Source organism: Antechinus flavipes, chromosome 1 (assembly GCF_016432865.1).
Source record: "Antechinus flavipes isolate AdamAnt ecotype Samford, QLD, Australia chromosome 1, AdamAnt_v2, whole genome shotgun sequence".
Classification (NCBI taxonomy): Eukaryota; Metazoa; Chordata; class Mammalia; order Dasyuromorphia; family Dasyuridae; genus Antechinus; species Antechinus flavipes.
This window is the reverse complement of record NC_067398.1, coordinates 497,153,047-497,175,042: the sequence shown is the minus strand read 5'-3', so window position 1 is coordinate 497,175,042 and position 21,996 is coordinate 497,153,047. Positions and strand designations below refer to the sequence as shown.

General features: G+C 36.1%; 1 protein-coding gene across 1 annotated transcript in view; it reads left to right on the top strand.

The window, feature by feature from the left end:
- The window catches only part of GREB1L (GREB1 like retinoic acid receptor coactivator), a 140,203-nt gene that overhangs the window by 56,717 nt on the left and 61,490 nt on the right, over positions 1 to 21,996 (top strand). The window contains exons 7-14 of the mRNA XM_051970360.1: positions 1,867 to 1,995; positions 8,124 to 8,240; positions 8,535 to 8,654; positions 9,657 to 9,794; positions 13,065 to 13,250; positions 19,249 to 19,575; positions 20,733 to 20,861; positions 21,181 to 21,315. Of these exons, the coding sequence (XP_051826320.1) occupies positions 1,867 to 1,995; positions 8,124 to 8,240; positions 8,535 to 8,654; positions 9,657 to 9,794; positions 13,065 to 13,250; positions 19,249 to 19,575; positions 20,733 to 20,861; positions 21,181 to 21,315 (1,281 nt within the window). The remainder of the gene's footprint in view (positions 1 to 1,866; positions 1,996 to 8,123; positions 8,241 to 8,534; positions 8,655 to 9,656; positions 9,795 to 13,064; positions 13,251 to 19,248; positions 19,576 to 20,732; positions 20,862 to 21,180; positions 21,316 to 21,996) is intronic.

Sequence of the window (21,996 nt, the reverse complement as noted above, 5' to 3'; positions counted from 1 at the left end):
TCTTGATATTGAAAGCAGGTAGAGTCAAAACAGAGAAAGAAAAGCATAGTGGACATGAATACAAAAAAATTTTTTTTAAATAACTTTTTATTGACAGAACCCATGTTAGGGTAATTTTTTACAACATTATCCCTTGCACTCACTTCTGTTCTGATTTTTCCCCTCCTCCTTCCACCCCCTCCCCCAGATGGCAAGCAGTCCTTTATATAATACAAAAATTTGATAGAAAAAAATTTCAAAGAAGCTAAAGCAACATAACACAAAGAGCTAGCGTTATCCATAATGGGGATAAGCTAGAGTTCTTTCCAAAAAAGATCAGGGTAAATGAAACACATCCATTGGCATTTAATACATTATTATTTCTTCTTTCTGACATAGTGCTAGAATTGCTAGCTATAGCAATTAGAAAAGGAAAAGAAATTGAGAGAATAAACATAGGTGAAGAAGAATCAAAATTATTACTTTTGGGGAATGATATGATAATTTATCTAGAAAACTTTAGTAAGTCAAAAATTCAGCTGAAACAGTAATTTTAGCAAAGTTGTAGAATATGGAATAAGTTCACATACACGGAGCTTTTAATATCAACACTTTATTTTTATTTATTTTTATATAAAGCTTTTTATTTTCAAAACATAAGTATAGTTTTCAACATTCACTCTTGCAAAACTTTGTTCAATTTTTTTTTCTCCATCCCTTTCCCCCACTCCCTCTTTGACAGCAAGCAATCCAATATAACATCAACATTTTTGTATAATACCAATAAAACCCAGTAGAAAGAGCTAGAGAAAATTGTTTAAATAATCATTTTAATGATTCTATATACATATATGTGTATACAGAATCATATATATATCTTAATAGATAGTATATATATATATACATATATATATAAAACAACTAAACACTGAAATTTACAGAAATTAAATCTAAATCTAAATAAATTAAATCTAGATCTAAATCATTCAAGATTTTGGATTCAAGAAAGTCAGGTGGTAGGAAGGAGCAAAACCTAGTAGACCAGCTAAGCAACCCATCTAACAGAGACATTACACCTAGAGAGGCGTTGCAGAAGCATTCCACAGAGACATGCTGGGGTAGCTAAATGGTGTAATGGATAGCGCACAGGCCCCAGACTCAGGAAGATCTGAATTCAAATATCGCCTTGAATATTTAATACTTCCTAGCTGTGAAATGCTGAGCAGATCATTTAAGCTTTGTAGCCTTGGTTTTCTCAATTGTAAAATTAAGATAATAATAGCACCTACTTTGTAGAATTATTATAAGGATCAATTGAAATATTTTTTGTAAAAGCACTTAGCACAGTGCCTGGCACATAGTAGGTGATATACAGATATTTATTTATTTATTCCCTTTTCCTTCTTTTCCTCTTATTACTTAAGATTTTTCATAGTTTTTTATGGCAATAGCCATATTGATATATTTTTCTATTCCCCCACTTTTGGAACTTTAGATGGTTTCTAATTGTTTTGCTATGTATACATTTATATTGATATAATACACATAAATGTTTATATATATGTTTGTATATACATGGGTACACATATATAATCGTATAAGTAAAAGCAATCTGTAGATATTTTTTCTTTTAAATTTTTTTCTTAGGTTGTATTGCAATAGTGTGCTCAAAAGGTGGGATTTGTTTCATCACTCATTTTGTACATACCAGATTACTTCCCAAAAAGACTGTGTTAATAATTTTCATTGCCATCAGTAAATACCATGCATGTATTTCCTCCACTCCCCACCAGCCCAGCCCTCATTAAGTTTATTAATTTGATTTATTTTGACTAGTCAGCTATTGTTTTAAATATTATTAGTGAGAAAACTTCTTTCTTTTTAAAGACTCACCAGTCCTCAGTCCAGCTAATTCTGCTGTTAATTTAAGTGGAACTCAAGAGCTGCCCAGGAACAAGAACCTTGTGAAACCACTGGCTTTATCTCTGCAGATTGTAGGGAAGACGTACGCTTCAGGTAATGTTTTCCTTGTTATTTCAATTCTCCTGTAAAACCATAGTCCAAAAAGAATTCTTTGTGTAATTTTTGTGACTAATTGAAAAGAGCAAAAAGACATGCATATGTAAATATAAATAGATAAATAGATAGATGCCTGTTTGTCAAATGAAAAAAGAGGGAAAGAGAGAGTTAGAGACCTGAAGCCTTGTGTCCTCTGCATTATGCTCAGAGAATTGCTTCCTCCAATTTCTCCTCTTCCAAAGAGATATTTTTTCCTCTGTCAGTGAGTCCTCAAGGCCTTTTGGTTGTCCTTGTTATAGAAGAACCTCAAAGACTTTTTCCACTGCTTTCAATAATTTTTAGAGGTTGTTATAGGATGAGTGGAGAGCTAGAATTCTCTCCATGAGCCTCTTAGATTTGTGATTCCAGGACTAAAACCCCACAAAGCTTTAGAAGTGACTACTCAGGTATGATAATGATACTGTTTGGATGAAGTCTGGAGACAGAGAACTATCAATTTCCCAGCATATAGGACTACTTAACTGTTCCCTAAGTCATATTATATAGCCCTTTGTATCTTTGTTCAGAAGAATGTATAATCAGATTGACAAGTCTTAGTTTATATTAATTTGAGGGCAGTTTGGGGCAAAATACTTAATCTCTTTATAGACAAAATTATATACAAAGTTTTCTCATTGTAAAATGAAGGAATTATACTTCTGTAGCTAGGTAGAACAGTGAACAAAATAGTTGATTTTTAGATAATAACTTAGATTCAATAGTGTAATCCTAAAGAAGAATTTAGCCTCTCAGACTTAGTTTCCTCATCTGTAAAGAGAGAACAGTAATAGCATTGGAGTCCCCAATGTTGTTGTGAGGATTAAATGAGATAATATATGTTAAGCTCTTTGCAAACTTTAAAGCACTATATATAAATGCTAGCTATTATTATATTGGAATTATGTCTCTTCCAATTTCAACTTCTGTGAAAGAAAAGATTTCCTTTGCTTCTAACATGGATTCTATTTTCTTAACTTGATATAATAACAGAATATACCTCCACCAGGGAAGCTATCTTATTGTGATTTACAACAGTGTTTATTTTTAGGATTGAAATGGAGATAAGTTTTAGGATCTAATCATGCAAAATCTAAGTGTGCAAGGGATCTCAGTGTCCATCAGAATCCATTCTTCCCTGAAAAAAGAATATCATATACAGCACGTGAAATGATGGTTATTTCTCTTTAAGACCTAGAGTGCTGGGGAAACCACTGTTCCCCAAGGCAGTTCTGACCTCTGAGTCCAAGGAGAATAAGCCTGATCCCACTCCCACATGACCACATTTCAAACACTTGAAGATAATTATCATAACTCTTCTAAGTAATGTCTTCAGGCTAAATATCACAAGTTCTTTTTAGCCATCTTCATATGGCATGATCTCATGCCCTTCATCATCCTGGTTGCCCTCATCTGGCCAATTCATTAATATCCTTCCTAAAAAGGGACTTCAAGAATAGGAAATTACAGATATGGTCTGATCATGGCAAAGTATTGGATAGTCACACCCTTGTCTTGGACGCTATACTTATTTTCAGGTAGTCTTAACTTTTTTGGTTATATTGTCATTATATTCTTGGTTCTGTTGGGTTTGGAGCCCACTAAAACCCCTCACATCTTTTTACAAAAATTGCCATCCCAGTTTGTACCTGTGAAGTTATTTAAGCCTTGTAAGACTCTGCATTTATCATTGTGAAATTTCATCTTAAAGCTTGCTCAGTATTCTAGGCTGCCAAGATCTTTTGGGGTCCTGACTTTTCCATTCAGATTGTTAGCTTTGAATCATTTGTATATTTGGTAAGTAATTATACCTATATCCAATTTATGATTTAAACGTGAAATAATATAAAACTAAGTAGAGATGCCTGGTGAGCTCCACTGGAAATCTCATTCCAAGTTGGCATTGAATCATTGATGACGACTCTTTGTATTAGGATTTTCAGAAAATTTCTAATTTAGATAATTATATAATTTTGTAGTCCACATCTTTCTTTTCCTGACTAACAATATGAATGACTTTACCAGATGCTTTTTAAAAAATCCTGTTAAGCCATATCCACAGTATTCCTTTGATTCACCAGTTTGGTAGTTTTGTCAAAAAAGAAAAAAATGAAAAAGATCATAATTGTTCTTTTTCATCACTAACTCCCTATCTAATGTTGACTAACCATCTTTATAATAACATTAAATTCCAGAATTTGGACAGGTATTAAACATATTTTCTTACCTATAGTTCGCACCTCCATTTAAAAAACTAAGAACAAAGTTTGTTCTCTTCTATTTCTGTGGCACATATTTGTTTCATCTTCATCTCTTTTTCATGTTTAAAAATATTAGTTGGCCATCACATTCATCTTTTTTTAATACTCTAGCCTGTAACTCATCTGAGTTTAGTGGCTTTTATTCATGAAAACAGATACATATTTTCTTCCCATACTCTTAGTTATCTTAGATATAAATAAATTAATCATTGAGTATCAATGCCTTCTCATTCTTAGTTTTCATAATCCCATCTCCCTACTTATAATGGCTCTTTTCCCTTCTTGGAAAGAAAACCTTAGAATTCTATCTTTTTGTGGTCCTTAGTTTCCCATGCTAGGCTCATTTTGACCCAATTCTTAGAAAACTGTTCTCTGCTTTTGAAGAATTGGACAAAACTGAAATGACTGAACAACAAAAAATGTTAGCTATTTCCCACTTCTTTTCATTTTTTATCTGTCATCTTCTTTTTCAAATACAGTATTCTTACCATGAGTTCCATTTTACTTAATCTCACTGATAGCTATGAAATCAATTTTGTGTTAAGATTTTCTAGTTTATCATTAAAAAAACCTTATACTTTGTGCATTTGTATGTAGACATTTTAAGATATAGATTTTACTGCAATCTTCATTTTTGTTTTGGGATCCTGGAGACTTCTGGGTATCTCTACTGCTATTCTTCCTACTGTGTGTTTGTTCTTCATGATATTCTACTTCATTAAAATCCAACAAGTATTTATATTAAGCACATACTATGCACCAGGCATTTTGTTAAGTGCTGGGGATTGAAAGACAAAAGTGAATTATCTTCTGTCCTTGAGGAGCTTATAATTTAAAGAAGGAGGACAGCAGACAGAATAAGCATATTCAAAATTAATAAAAGAAAATTGGAGAGGAATAACAGTAGCAGCTGAAGGGCTCAAAAAAGGTTTCATGTAAAAGGTGATGTCTCAGCTGAACTTTCAAGGAGACTAGCAATTATAAAAGGCAGAAGTGAGATGAAGTCTATTTTAGACATGAAGGTGGAGATAGGAGATAACGTATCATTTGTTCAGTCATTTTTCAATTGTGTCTAACTCTTTGTGACCATTTTTAGGACTTAGCTACCCTATGGAATACTATAGATAAGACCTGATGAGAAGACCAGTTCGCTAGACTATAATATATGCTATGAAAGTAATGATAATAGGACAAGAAAGATCAAAGAAGGAGGGTTGGTTTGTGATGTGCTTTAAATTTAACAGAGGAATTTATACTTCATCCTAGAAGTAATAGGAAGCTAAAGGAGCTTATTGTCTAAGGGAGTAGTATAATGGATAGGCTCATGATTCAGTGCTGGAAAAGAGATCAGAAGCCATCTATTACAGTCTTCTCATTTTGTAGTTGAAGAAATTGAGACCCAATGAGTTTAAGCCATTTGTCCAAGGCAATGCAATATCAGAGATAAGATCCTGGGCCAATCAGCTCCAAAACCAGTGCCCTTTCAAGCTGTTCTCCATGGTTTTCCTACAGTCAGACTTGTGTTTTTAGAAACCCATTTTGTTAAGGGTATGGAAGATGGATAGAAGTAAGAGATATTTGAGGCAGAGAGAACAATTGGGAGGCTATTACAATAATCCAGAAGGTGATGAGAACATGAAAAGGAATGTTGATATGTTGAATTAAAGGGAATGGATAAGAGATTGTGTTGTGGAGGTAGAAATGATAAGCTCTGGCACCTGCTTGGATTTATGGTATATAGTCATATAATGAGGGAAAGGACAAAGTTAGGGATGGTGCACTAAGGTTGCTAACCTGGATAACTAGAAGAATGGTGGGTATCTTTTTCAGGAAAGGGAAGGTTTAGAAAAGGGGCAGATTTGGGGGGAAAGATAATGAGTTCTGTTTTGGACACCTTGGATTTTGAGATACCTAGAGAGTAGAGAATTTGAAATATATAATAGGAAGTCGTTGATACTTGGAGCAATGAAGAAAGATTAGGACTATATGCATAAATTTAAGAATAATATTTGTATATGTAATATGTGTTCATATATACCCACATATACATATGTGAAAGAGCCCTGAGGGGTCCATCCACAGTTAAGGGATATTATATGGAAATGAAAATTTAAAAAGAAGAACAGTATTTTTAAAAAACCCAAAGGAAAAAAAGCATACAAGAAAAAAGTGTGGTAAACAGTGTCAGATGCTACAAAAGACTCAAGAGGATGAGTGTTGAGAAAAGACCATTGGATTTGGAAAAGAAAAGATGACTAGTAAATTCTAAAAAGAGCTCTTCCAATTGAGTAAGTCAGAGGCCAAATTGGTAAAGAGTTAGAAAAGAGTTATTGCAAAGGTAGAGGAGGAATGAATGTGGACATTTTGGGAGGGGCATTGTTTTTAAGGAATTTTGGATTAAAAGAAAGAAGAGCTGTAGGATGATACCATTTAAGGTTTGTTAATATTTAAAGATATTCTCTTGTTTTTTGCTTTTTTTATGGAAAGGGCATGTTTGTAGGCAATAGGGAAAGAACTAGTAGACAGAGAGAGAGCAATAGTAAAGGATGGGGAGAGGATGATTGGAAGAGGAGTTTCCTGAATAAGATGGGAAGAGGTGGGATCATAGGCACACATAAAGAGTTAGCTTAGCCCAGACAAGACAAAAGGCCATACCTCCTCATCAGAGAAGGGAGCAAGGGAAGAGGAAGTAGGAGATGATGTGAAAAGTCAAGCACTTACAGGGCAAGATCCTTGTTTGAGTTTGTGCAAGGATGGAGTATCATAACACACTTGAGGAGAGAAGAGGAGGTTCTCAGGTAATATACTTAGGCGATTTTTTCTGTTAAGAGCCCACCATAATTATATTTTAAGCTAAATTCTATCATTAGAAGCCATTTCCTACATCATCTAATGCCCCTACCACAAGCTATTGTAGCTTACACTAACATGGGGATTGGTTGCAACCAAGTTGGACCATGCCTTAAGGTAGTTGGGAATTTATTACCTGAAATTCAGCACTTTTCTGGGAGGAATTCAAGAGGATAGAAACGATGAGGAACAATGGTCAACTAGCCTTAATAATGATTCTGGCCAGCCTATGGGTAGAACATTATGGTAATTGACAATCTGTTAATAGTTTTATACTCCTGGGGGGATACCTCCTAGTTATATGATTTTATATATGACATATGCATATATTATAATAATTATAACCATATATGATAATATATTATGATTATAAGCAGGAAGACACTGAAATTTTAGATAATAACAGTAGTTTGTAGTATAGTGGTGGTACTGGTGATAATGATGGTTCTTGTAGTGTAGTAGTAGTAATAGCAACTTATAACTCCTTGAGAAGGAGATCCTATTATTATTCTCATTTTTATACATAAGAAGATTAAGGCAAACAGAAGTTAAGTCCTTTGCCCCAGTATCGCAAAATTAGTAAGTGTATGAATCAGAATTTGAACTTGAGGCTTCATGACTCAAAGTCCAACATTTTATCCATTGCCCCACTTAACCTGTCTAGAATAACTTTTTTTGCCAGAAAAATTTAATTTTATATTATCTTTAAGGGCTCTCCAACTCCTGATCACCCTCAGAGTTCTTGTTATATATATGACTTTTCTAAGTCTGTAGAATAGGAATGAACAGCTAATGATCCAGTCTAACTTAATTGATACATCTTGGCAGGTAATTTAAATTATCTAGACTGCCTCATGTCATGTCAACCTTGACTCCTTCAACGTGATGTTGGCCATATGAATCCAGTCTCTCTGGATCACTAGCAGATATGTACATTGTGGTGACCAGCTTCTCTTCTCCTTCCATGGTGTCCTGCAGATGCTGCTAATGGGAACAGTAGTAATGGAGGGAGAACAAATACATCCAGCTCCACCCCCGCTCGCCCAGTGCCTCATTCTGTGTCGCCCAGACCTGGCTTTGCTGCAGGAGACCAAGGTACGTGAAAACCAAACTGGAGGCTGGAAATGATAGGCTTAATTTTGGTAGTTTTTTGGCCGTCCTAGAAGGCCAATAATGACAATACATCACGTTTATGTAGCACTTCTTACCTATTATAACATTTAAATCAAAGTTACATTCCAAATTTAAAGTCTGTGCATCCTGCCATCATTGTTAAAGTCTCTCATCCTTTGGCACTTTGTACATTTTTGGATGACAGACCAGTGCTGATTTCTGAAACCACTGAGATTTTTGTTCTAAAATATTGGTTTTCTATTCTTATATTCACAGCATCCATGTCCAGTTCAGGGCCACCAAAGAAACGACACCGGGGATGGTATCCTGGGTCGCCTGTCCCTCCACCTGCTTTAGTTGTTCCTGTTCCTACAGTCCGACCTCTTGCAAGAACTGGTGAGACTATTTAATAGGAAACTGATTTTAAAGATCTTCTTGACAAGTAGTGTTGCTTTTTCTTTTCACTATATCAGTAGATTCCAGGTTTTATCTCTAACAAGATTCAGAACTCATATAATGTGATGCTACTTATTTTGTTATGTTTGCTTATTGAAAATAATAGGTTTCGATTAAAATAATGCCCAGTTATGTCTTTAGGAACCCCTATTGCATGGGCAAGTCTCATATATACACAAGTTTTATATGCTCTCTGTCTCTGTTTCTCTCTCACTGTATCTCTGTCTGTCTATCTCTATCTCTCTGTTTCTCTCTGCCTCTGTCAGTCTGTTTCTCTCTCTGTGTGTGTCTCTGTGCTTCTGTCTTTCAGTGTGTGTCTCTTTGTCCCTCTGTCTCTCCTCCTTTTTCCCTCTCCCTGGATCGATCTCTCTCTCTCGTCTCTCTCTCTCTCTCTCTCTCTCTCTCTCTCTCTCTCTCTCTCTCTCTCTCTCTCTCTCCCTCTCCCCCCCTCCTCTGTCTCACTCTTTCTTTGTCTCTATGTGTGTATATGTGTTTCTCTCTCTGCCTGTCCTTCTTTTTTTCTGTCTTTCTGTGTGTGTCTCTGTATGTTGTGTGTGTCTCTCTGTTTTTATCTGTCTCTCTCTATGGTGATATAGAAGAATTACTGACTTTGAATTTAGCAATTTTTTTTAGATTCCTAAATTTTTATTTTATTAAATAATTACTAATTATATGTAAAAATAACATTCTTTTTTAAAATGTTGAGTCTTAAATTCTTTCCTTCCTTTCCCTTGCCCTTGAGAAGACAAGCAATATGATGTCAATTATACATGTGAAAGTCATACAAAAAACATATAAACAATTTTTTAAAATATTGCAGAAAATTTAATGCTTTCAATTTGATATTATTGGTGGTTGGAAAAGATAGATTTATTTGTGTTTCACTTTCTTTAACAAACAGATTTTTTTCCTCCCCCCTCCCTTTTTTTTTTTTTTTTGCAGAGCCCCTTTTATCTGTCCCCGTTCCTCAGTCTATGTTAACTGGAATTTTACAACCTCGACCCATTCCTGCAGGGGAAACTGTAATTGTTCCTGAAAACTTGCTGAGTAACTCAGGAATCAGACCTGTGATTCTGATAGGTAAGCTCAAAGAATTCTAGACTCTTCAAGCCTTCTTAATCAATGTTCCCAAAAGGCAGTGTGGCAGGATGAGAAAGAGAGCCAGTTTTGGGGCTAAGGGTTCAAATCTTATCTCTGACATGTCCTCTCTTTGTGTCTCTGCCCAAGTAGTATAACTTCCACTTAGGTAATTGTAAATTGCCGACAAGGTGTCAACCTTTGTTGGAGGAGAGAATTTCCTCATCACGGAATTAATTCCCTGTATCCGTGAAATCACAGGTCTATAACCTGTCTATCTTTTTTTAAAGACTAAGTCCTTCTTAAATGGAGATGGAAAACCATCAGTATTTAATTATTCCAGAGACTATTGCTTATGAATTCTAAACCAGGCCTGAGAGTACCATTAAGTTACCTAAGTGTTCCATCCTTTAAGAAAACCCACTTTAGAATCACTATCACCATCAAGGAGAAGTCAATAAAAGAACCTGAGAGGTCATTCTGGAGTGTATACATCCTGAATACAGTTTAGAAATGCTCTCCCCAAACAATGGAGAAAAAGCAAGCATTTCTAGCCAGTTAGTTCTACTGAGGAAGCCTCTCCGTCAAGATTATATTTTTATAGTGCTTTAAGGTTTACAAACTCCATGCACAGGTTATCACAAATGATCCAAACAATCCTTGAAGTAGGTACTCATTATGTCCATTTTACAGATGAGAAAACTAGAGACTGAGAGAAGTTAAGTGATTTGCATGGGATTCCACAGATAGTAAGTGTTTCAGGCCTTCTTGTCTCTAAACTCCACTTTATCCACCTGTGCACACGCTATATAGCTTAATAAAGAAGATCTTAGGCTGAATTAAAAGAATTTTAATATTTAGAATAAGGGAAATAATAGTTCTATTTGTGCTCTCTGCCTGTCAGAACATATCTAAAGTACTGTTAAGTTTGGGGCTTCTCATTTTAAGAGAGACAAATTAATAAACTGTAATTCATTGAGAAAAGGACAGTTAACCTGAACAAGAGGTTCAGAACCATTTTAGATGAGGATTACTTAAATGACCTGGAGATGTTTACCCCGGAGAAGAAGAGCCTTAGAGAAATTGTGATTGCTATCTTCACATATTTAAAAGACTATCATGTGGAAAAAAAGATTATATCTATAACAGGTGGTCACAGAGGGCAGAACTAGGGTACAGTTAAAGGCAAATTGCAGCTCAGTATATTGATGTAGTTTCTGGGAATCAGAGCTGTCCTGAAATGGAATTGGTTCTACTGCGAAATAGCAAAAACTCTCTTAATTTAAGGAGATTCATGCTTTTTAAATAAGGATTGGATTAAGTCAACTCTGGGTTCTCTTTCAATTCTAGGATCCTATGACTGTATCCCATTTGGATACAAGAATTTGGAAAATTTAGTGCATGCTTTTAGGAGACCATTTTAGGACAACTTTAAGGGTCTCTTTCCTTTTTGGTCCAAGGGTATAACCAGACTTGGTATTCGATTCAAGACCCCCTAGGGACTTCTGGTATTTCTGGAAGAACCTAATTTTATCTAGATCCCTAAAGACCCTACTAAACTAACACTGCTTTCCTTCCCATCACAGTCAGCCCTAATTTCTGAGGTTATTCTTTAGCACAAATTGTCCCTCTATCATACTTTTTGGTCCAGAGAAAGAATTCTCACTGTGCCCTAATCCTGAGAATCTCCAAGTAATTGGAAAATCTCTATCTAGAGTGATGTGGGACAGAGTTGGGGCTTTATCTCTCCTCTACTAGTTGACATGAGTTATTTAACTTAGATCCCAAGTGTGTGCAAAGTGATTCTTATACAGAAGCTGCATTGTATGCAGGGACACTATCTAATTATCACAGTATCATTATATTAATATTTATTTACTGTGTAATTGTGTAGTATTCCTGTTAAAAGAGTTGTATTAAAAAACTACTAACACTATGAAATTAAAATTTTGCTAAAATACCATAGCGTTTTCTGGACTATTGCCTTTGAAGACATATAGAATCTAAAAGGAGAAAAAGGACTTCTATTGTTGAGATGGGTTTAACTCTTCATAATCCTATTGGGGTTTTTCTTGGCAAAGATACTGGAGTTTTTTGCCATTGCCTTCTCCAGTTCATTTTACAGATGAGGAAACTGAGGCAGAGAGTTACATGACTTGCCCAGAGTCACACAGCTAGTAAGTGTCTGAGGCCAGAATTGAGCTCTGGAAGATGAGTCTTCCTAACTCCAAGCCTGGCACTCTATCCTGTTGCACCTTGCTGCTTATAAGGGCTCCCAATAATACCGTTAGTTTTTGCAGGAAAATTCCTCTCCAAAATGTTATAAAGGCCTCAGGAGTTTTGTTGTTGTTGTTAATTTCTCTAGTTTCTGTTATTGGTAAGAAAAAAGAAGCAGTTTACCCTAACTAGAATGTGTTCTATAGAAGCTCAGAATGTTAGGCTGAGTAAGTCTTTAAATCTCAACTAATCCTGTTTTTTCATTCTGATCCCTACTTCTAAGAAAACTTAAAAGTGGCTTACAGGTTAGTACATTGTAAAATAAGACATTTAAGGATAACACAGAATGAGGTCTACCAGACACTTAGTAAATAGATCCCCTGAACTGAGCAATGGATTTAGCTCTGGGATTCCAGCTAAGGAGAAAAAAAAAAAAAGAAAATAGGATTCTGCTTTGTCATCTTACAAGAGGAAATGCAAAAATTTTTCTCCAGGAACAGATCTCCTTTCTAGAACTAAATTCAAGCAGTGGTTTTTATGCTATTGGTTTTTATAAAGTTTATAGAGTAACACAATGAACAAAATCTTCAATTAGAACTTTATAAAAAGATACAGAAACCTTAGTTGAAATGAAAAATTCACATTTCTATAACTTCATGGTTTTCCTCACCATAACACTGTGATAGAGAGATTATCATCATTTCCATTTTACAGGGATGCAAACTGAGTTCAGAAAGTGACTTGATCAAGGTGACAGGGTTGTTGGAGCCAGGATTCAAACCCAATTCTCCCCCCACTCAGTCTAGTATATCCAGGACACCCTGTCCATTCATTAGATAAGACTCCTTTCCCACGTGGATAATGGCTGTCACCTAAATCTAGCATTTGTAAAGGCAGAGAGTATGAAAACAAATTGTAACTTGGTGTAGATATTTCTGAAAGGGCCTGCGTCCTTTTTCCTTGGTGGACTATCACAGCACCATTATAGCTAGAACTGGGACAAGCTGGATGATCCTTCTAATGTTAATGTTCTTTGGGGATTTCCTTTTACTACAGGTTATGGCACTTTACCCTATTTCTATGGAAATGTTGGTGACATTGTAGTCAGTCCTTTGCTTGTGAATTGCTACAAGATTCCACATCTGGAAAATAGAGATTTGGAGCAGTTGGGATTGAATGGAAGCCAATTATTGAGCGTGGAAAATATGATTCTTTTAACTATACAGTACCTTGTACGGCTTGGTAAGCTATTTCTGTTGTTGTGTGTTTGGTAATTAATGTTTTTGTTCCTTTTCTCTCCCTTTCTTATTTCTCCCTCTCACTTCTTTTTCCTTCTCATTCCCTCTCTCTTTCTTTGTTTCTCTGTCTCTGTCTTCTCTCTATCTCTTCCCCCTCCTCTGTTCCTCTCTCATTCTCCTCTCTTTCCCCCTTTTACCATCTTCTTCTCATTCCCTTTTCTCTTGTTTTCCTACTCACTTTTGTTTCTCTCCTTTCCTTTCGTTCATTCCTCTCTGTCTTCTGTCTCTCTCTTTTTCCCTCTCTCCCATTCCTTTTTTTCCTCTCTCATTCCCTTCAATCTCCCATTCCTTCGCCCTCTCTCTCCTCACTTCCTTATCCTTATGAGAGGACATCCACCAGTATTTTTTCCACATTGTTCCCATTTCTTGTTCCAGTTGGTGTTTTTCCCCTTTACTATCCATTCTCTCCCCTCTTCTCCGCTTCTTTTTCTTCTCAGGTCCTTCCTCTACTTTTGTTATTTCCCCTCTCCTGCCTTCTACTTTTTAGGGACTTGGAAGAAAAGATTTTTTTTTCTAGAGTTTTGGCCAGTCCAGCTAAAAGCAAGAATGGTGCATTAGTTTCCCAGGCTTTCCCTGGGAAAACTAGCTTTGTCGATTCCATGGGAATGCAGTCATTCTTATATGCAAATGGACCTACTTGCATGTTGTATTTTGTTTGAAGAACACTGCCTCACACCCAGGTCCTGCTTTGTTTTTTCTCCTTAGCCTACACCATTACCCGCCAACCCTCTCCCGAATAATGGCCAATTTTAGCACAGTTTGCACTTGGGACTAAGGAAGTCCATGGGGACCTTTGGGGTGGTATAAAGTGAGGGCTCCTGGCCCTCATTCCCTATATTTACTGCTACCTCCTCTCTAGCTACAGTCCCAGGCCACACACCGTGGATAATCCAGGGCTCCACAGCAGGTGCTCGCAGGTGTGCAGTTACCTCCAGCTAGGCTATGCAACATTTACATGGAAATGAACCGTATTGTGCAAACTCAAAGTGACTCATCCCAAATGCAAGCTAATTAAAGGCTCCCCACTGGACTTTAGGCCTTCAAGGCATTGAGCAGCTTAGGGAGATTTGTAAAAATACTGTATAATTGAGTGCTCTAAGGGAGATCCTAGAAGCACAAGATTAAGGATATTTTAGGGCTCCAGATCTTCTCCTATGTTCCTCAGTCTTTCTTTGGAAGCCTGAGATCTGCAATTATTCTCATTTACATAACAAGAAAGAAGGCACATTGGAGGAAAAGTAGTGTAATAGGTTTTAATCCTTAATTTAAGAGTCTGGGAAATAAGAGTTAGAATCCTTCTACCTGCGCACAGTCAGCCAATAAATACTAATTAAGTACCTACTGTGTGCTAATAGTAAGTGATAAGGATATAAAGAAAAGAAAAGACAGCTGCTGCTTTCAAGGAGCTCACAGTCTAAGAGAGACAATGTGGGGAAAAAACTGCTTACATAAGATATGTACAGGCTAAATTGGAGTTAATCAATCGAGCTAAGGCACAAGAATTAAAGGGAGATCAGCAAAGGTTTGGGGGATGGCTAAGATGAGGTTTTTGCTGGGATTCGAAGGAAGCCAGAAGACAGAAATGAGGAGGCAGGGCATTCCAGACATGGAGAAATACCACAGAGGAAATCCTTGTGGTGTGATGCTGGCAAAGCAATTAATCTCTTTTAGCTCCAGTTTCCTAATCTGTAAATTAGACGTAATAATAACATATATCTTGCACGGGGGTATTGTTATGTGGACCAAATTAGATAATACATGTGAAAATCTTTGCAGAAACCTTAAAGTAATAAGATAGATATTTCTATTACTATTGTTTTTTTTTTAATTATGAAACCACCTGAATCTAATCTTTAAGTCAGTTGATAGCATTAATTTGACTATCATGTATTCATGACCAAACAATTTAGGTTCAAAAATCAAAGGGACAAGACTATATAGTCTAGACATTTGAGAAAATTAGGCTTAAGTTGTTTTTTCTTTTTGCTAAATTGATGAAAATTTTAAAATTCACTTCTAGTGAATGAAATGTAATGTGCAATCAAAATACCTGCTGGTTTGTTTTAATGACAAGTCAGGTTATGCTTAAAATCACTTCACTTTTATGTTGAGACATTTTATTCTAAATAAAGAAGAAAAGCTGGGTTCCATGATGCATATTCTGAAACACCCTTCTTAGCCTTTTGCTGCAGAGGTTCCCCTGTATGCAGTTGTAAATATATTTTTAAAAATCTTAATCAATTTCACATTTGCCCCTCTCCTGCTCACCCCCAAGGACATAATGTTCAGCCAACTCTTTGGAAGGTAATGCTCTTCTAGATAAATTTTTCAGTCTTGAACAAGGCATTGAGTGACTGTTTGCAGAGATAATACTTCCACATTATGGTTTTATCCAAAAAAAAAAAAAAAAAAAAAAAAAAGGAAATCCAAACCTAGAGTTATCCATTTTAAATGATCAGCATTGACATTTGATCTTCAGGTAGCTGCATCACTGCTCAATGATTTTATAAGCTAGGATAGTGTTCTTTAGCGAAATCAGTACTCTCCACTATAATTTTCACTTTCTCCAATTGCTCTGATTTCTCTATCAAAAAAATCTTTTGAACCACACTATGAGAAGGGCTAATGCCCCAAATCCTGGGTCTGATTAAGTTGTTAAGAGTGTTCAGAATATATTGGGATCCAGTCTTCTCCTCTTGAAGTAGCTAACTGTAGTGGAAAATCTCATCAGAATTGATATCTGGGCTGAAGATAGTCAGAAAAGATCAGTACTTGATGAGGGGGGGGAAATTATATTATTGTCAGGCTTGTTGAAAAAGAAAAAAATTAATATTATTGTCAGGCTTGGTGAAAGGGATTGGTGATGGGGGACAGACTTAGTCATTTGTCCATTAGTGGTTGAGCCTAAGAAAGTGATTGGAAATAAATGGAAACCTGTTATTCTCTCCCCTCTTGAAGAAGCTTACTAACCTGATTTAACTTGTTATATCCTTTCCCATCCTACCCTGGCTCCCTTAGCTCAGTGCCTGCCTAATTATACTAAATTACTTCAAGAGAATTGTGAATATTATGAACACTTTAGACAAATTTATTACATTTTTAGATTCAGCATTTTTAAATATATCAACTGATAGATAACTCAAAAGTTCTTGAAGAGGGTGTTAAGGTACTGCCCACTAGTGTCCTTTGAGTTTTTTAAATAAATAATAGCTAATTCTTATATAGTGCTTCTACTGGGGCCCAGGTACTGTGCTAAGTGCTTTACAATTATCTCATTTGATCCTTACCATGGAAAGTAGGTGCTAGTGTGACTTGCCCCAGAGTCACACAACTGCTAAGTGTCTGGGGATGCATTTGAATTTAGGGCTTTCTCATTCTAGGCCTGTATCACCTATTTGTGAATGATAAGGAAATTACATTTGCAACTATTGTTTTGGAGGTGTATGTGTATGCATTCTTTCTCTCTCTTGGATCCCTTTTCCTCAGGCAGCAAATAATACTAAAACATGAGCAGATAAAGTTTGAGAACCATGTCTTATTTACCACTGACCACAATCTTAACACATTTGAGCTAAATGAAACCAGGAATTCTGATGCTTACACAGAATAGAAATCAGGAATTCCTTTATATTTGCAGTCTTAGCAGAACAAAGGAATACTAGACCTTTGGTTTCTTCTAAATGGGTTAAAATACCAGTATTAGAGTTGATAACAGAAGGAGGGGAATGACAAATTTTAATCTAGTTGTGACCTTCATGAGTATTATAAAAGTAGTTAATTAGTAATAGTTAATAATGATGTAGAAAGTAGAAATCAACTGTAAGAAGACAGAATATTTTGACTTGATGTACGTCTATACATAAAGAAAGAAAAAAGTATCTAGGATGCCTACTTTTATTTGCAGAAAAAAAAAGTTGTTTTCTAATTTTAAAAAAAAGACTTTTTTTTTAAATTTTACTTTAATTTATTTTTCCTCGGTTTGTTTTTTTTTTTTTTTTTTTGGTCTGTGTTTTCTTTCACAAAATGACTTACATAAAATGTGTTTTGCATAATTACAATGTATAAACTATGTCAAATTGCTTGTTTTCTCTTTTTTTATATATTTTATTTTATTTTATAATAACTTTATATTGACAGAATCCATGCCAGGATAATTTTTTTTTTACATTATCCCTTGCACTTGGTTCTGTTCCAATTTTTCCCCTCCCTCCCTCCACTCCAAAAAAGACTTTTTTAAAAAAATGGATAATCTTTCATGGTTTTTCTCTTTCCTCCCCCCTTTTTTCCTTATTTAAATCATCTTATTAAGATAATAATTTCTAGAGTTACTGGGGATGGCTCCCTACAGGGTGGCAGATCAGCGCCTCCTCTGAACCTTAATCTGACCAAAGAGACCTGCTTGTTTCTGTGAAGTTTATATACAATAGAAGTCTTCCTTAATTTGGGTTAATAAATATATGTTGTCTGTAGTATTGTGGCATTTGAGGTCCCCTGGAAACAGGTTTATACCTCACTTGAGTTCACTGGTCATGAGACAGTAATAAAACTGAACAGGTTCTAATGCAAGGAATGGAAAGTATTTGTTTTCATTTCTTGAATTTAAGTATAAACTAAAAGTTGGAATATCCATTCATTTATATTCCCTGAATATCATACTCCATTCTGCTTATTATATTCTAAAACTTGTTTGGGTTTGAAAACAGAAAAAGAAAATAGGATTCGGGAAATTTCGGCCATGGTTTATGATATACAGTTACCATCATGGTGAATAGAGTGAAGAGGCACTGAAGAAAATTTAACTAATAAAAGGAAAACGCATTCTTTCTCTGGGGAAAAACATGAAGTTCCCTAAAAAGCTGAGAACTTTTCTTTCCCTACCCCCCAGAAAAACCCACAACAAACCTGTATATAATCCCTACTACTGTGGAGGCTGTGGTGGGTAGGTTGTTTGAATTCTAGAGTCCAACACTGAAGATTGCTGTAAGACTAATATCCAATGAGTATCCATACCAAGTGCAAGGCTTATATGGTGAGCCCCTAAGAATGGAAAACTAGAAGGGGCAAATGGACCTAGTTTAGAAACAAATTAAGTCAAATTTATGCATTAATCAGCAATGCAATTCGATCTGTGAATGACTATTATACTCTTGTAAACTGTGAAATTAGGAGATGTTTTGGGAGGAATAATATCTTAACTCCTGCTTCTTCATGTAAATTGGCCTAGATTTTCCTTAAAAGATGTTAGAAGCAATTTTAAGATTAGGTTGCTTCATAGGGACTAAAGGTCAGGTTTTTGACATCACTTTCTGAATATAAAACTGTCTTGAGGAGCTCCAGGCACACGTGCTGATGTTTGCCTGATCAATCTTTGAAGACAAGAAAACTACTCAGGGGCATCCATTTAAGGTGTTAAATATACTTCTCCTGCTTCAATCTCCTTTTGTGAACTGTTAAATGACCTATCAGTATCTCATTTTGTTCCATATTGAATCTGAACCATTAGTAGACTGGCCTGAGATAGACTAAACTCATTAATAAGAATATTGGTCAAAATGATCAGTAAAGTCCATTCCATAGGCTAATTTATTAGCCTATGATGTCTCTCTCTCTCTTTCTCTCTCTGTCTCCCTTCATCTCTCTGTCTCTTTCTCCCTCTCCTTTTCCCTCTTCCCCCCTCTTTCTCTCCTCTCTTTCCCCCTCTCCTTATCTCCTCTCCTTTCTCTTTCTCCTTCTCCTCTTTCCCCCTTTCTTTCTCCCCTTTTGTCGCTTTCCCTTTGTTTCTCTCTCTCTCTTTCCTCTCTCTCTCCCCCTCTCCTTTCTCTTTCTCCTTCTTCCTCTCCCTCTCCCCTTTCTCTCTCCCTCTTCTCCCTCTCTCCCTCTTTCTCTCTTTCTTTATTTGATGGACAGGCTTTTAATTTCAAGTGTGATTCTCTTCAATTCAGGTCCTGATCAGATACCTCTCAGGGAAGAATTTGAGCAGATCATGCTGAAAGCTATGCAGGAATTTACTCTGAGAGAGAGATCCTTGCAGATGAATGCTCAGTGTATCTCTGTGTCGCCAGGTCAACTCCCCTGGCTTGCTAGACTAATTGCCAGTGTATCTCAAGACTTGGTTCATGTGATTGTCACCCAGAATTCTCTGGCTGAGGGCATTTCAGAGACACTGAGAACTCTTAGTGAAATGAGACATCAACAAAGACTACCAGACTACGTGGTGGCAATCTGTGCATCAAAGATCAGAGGGAATGAATTTTGTGTGGTGGTCCTAGGTGAGTAATTTTATGAATGTGGCACCAACATAAAGTAGTAACATTTCTTGCTGAATGACCTAACGCAGACTCTTTCTCCTTATTCTGTACATTTCTTTCATGTTTAGGTATAATTTTCTGTTTTACTTGGTTTTTAGTTGGGTGTTTTCTGGCCAATCTCTGAGATAAAACATAAAATATAAAAGTGCTCTGCCCACTGCACCAGGTGCCCTTTTTCTAGTCTTCATATACTTTGCAACTTATGTAGTCTGTGACCCAGTGACACTGACCTCCTTGCTATTTGCCATATAAGACACCTCATTTCCTGACTCCATGCATTTTCACTGGCTGTCCCCCATGCCTGCAGTTCTCTCCCCAGTTCAGCCTCCTGGCCTTCCTGATTGCCTTCAAGTCTCAAATAAGATCCAACTTTTTACAAGATTTTTCTAATGCCTCTTACTACCAGTGCCTTCTTCTGTTGACTATCCCCAATTTACTTTGGCTCTATGTTATTTGTGTTTATTCCTAGTAATTTGCATGTTGCTTCTCTCTATTACATTGTGAGCTTCTTGAAACAAGGAAACAATTTTTTTGCCTTTCTGTTAGCACTTTTCTGGCACAGGTTAGGCTGTTAATAAATGTTTATTTATTGACTGACTGCCATATGTAACTTTCATTATGAGAAATTTTGGATAACATAACACAGGATTAAGCTCAGTGAGTCAAACTATCCCAGAGTGCTTATGACACATCAGGGTTTATTTATTCAGTGGAAAGTTTTTAATATCATAATTGGCTGACTTGATAAAAAGGCAGGAAATTATAGAATGTGATTCCATTGATGCTATTTTTCTATAAGTATTAAAAGAACTTTAAAAAAATCAAATCAAGTGATCTTATCAAATATCTCTATAAATATCTCAGAAAAAAAGGAGATGGGACCTTTGTGAAGTCATCCATAGAGTTTTCAGAGTTCTGTCCCTTTTTTCACTGTTGTCTTCTCCTTCCCTCATGACTGTAATCCTGGCAACCTATGGATTGAAGGAGTGAATGAACACGCATTTATTAAATAATCACTCTATGTAGAACACTATGTAATAGGCTGATAAAAGTATGTGCCCAGAAGCTTCATCCAGACAGCCTGCTGCAGTTATTCATTTCTGTGTCCTCCCCTCCAGGTCAGTATCAATCCAGAGCCCTGGCAGAGAGCATGCTTACCACAAGTGAATTTTTGAAAGAAATTAGTTATGAACTCATCACAGGAAAAGTCAGCTTCCTGGCATCCCATTTCAAAAACACATCTTTAGGTAAGTGGATACAGAAGTTAGGAGCTCTGTGCTGGATTGCTTCTCAGATTCTGTCATAGCCTATCTTGTGAGACTTGTGCTTTTCTCCTTGATCCTGGAGGTTCAGAGTGTACACTTCTCAGTAATTTTTTAATAGCCTGACAAGTAAACAGCTATGGTGACAGCCAGCTGTGAACTCCTTGTCAAAAAATGCCAAATGCTTGGCAATCACTCTGAGTGCCAGGTCTAACTGGAAAGCCCCAATCACCCTGGGACTTCTGGTTTATGAAAGCCTCATTCCTTATTATTCCCCTTCTCTCTGTCATCGTTTCTTTCACAGGTGATGATCTAGATAAATTATTAGAGAAGATGCAGCAAAAAAGAGGGGACAATGTGGTTACCCCTTTCAATGGAGACGTTAATGAATGTGTGTCATCTCAGGAAGCAGCTGCCATGATTCCCACACAGAGCTTGGGTAATGTTTCTTTAAACTAGATGTGGAAATAAGTTCTTGGTACTTATTATCTGGATCACTTAAGTCCCCTGAGCTTCTTTTATAAAAAGGAAATAATAGTTGTAATATCTCAGGGTGATTATGAGAAAATATTTCTGTAAAGAAAATGCTAAAAATCATAAGCTCTCTCATTTTTTGTTTTGGGGGTGGGGATGGATATAGTCTTTTGATTTTTTTTGGATAATTTTATTTTTTACCATATGAAATTGTTTCCTTTTAGCAGTAGAATCAATCTAATATTGTTGGTTAATGAGTTAATAGAATTTGAAAAAAATTAAGATTTTCATTTTTATTTCTCAAAAGACTTCAGTTGAATTCAGTGTTCTTTCCTTAGTTGTTAGTTATATTTCTCTGGTTTCGGTTTGGTGCTTCACAAGATTTGTCTGGACAAGGTCCATGTTCCCAGAGTTGATGAACTCTGTCTTGTGTTTTGATGGCCTTCTTTCATAGCCTTTTACAATAATACTTAACCTGTAAAAGACTAATTTTATTATATACAGCAACAAAATCTGTATACCTTCTGTATCACGAAAGCTATGAGGAACTCATTGAACAAATAGTTCCGAAGTACAGTGAGTAGAAGGCCTCCAATTTGAAGCTTCAGCAACATGGAGGAAGTGAAGGAGGGAAGATCCAGGAGAA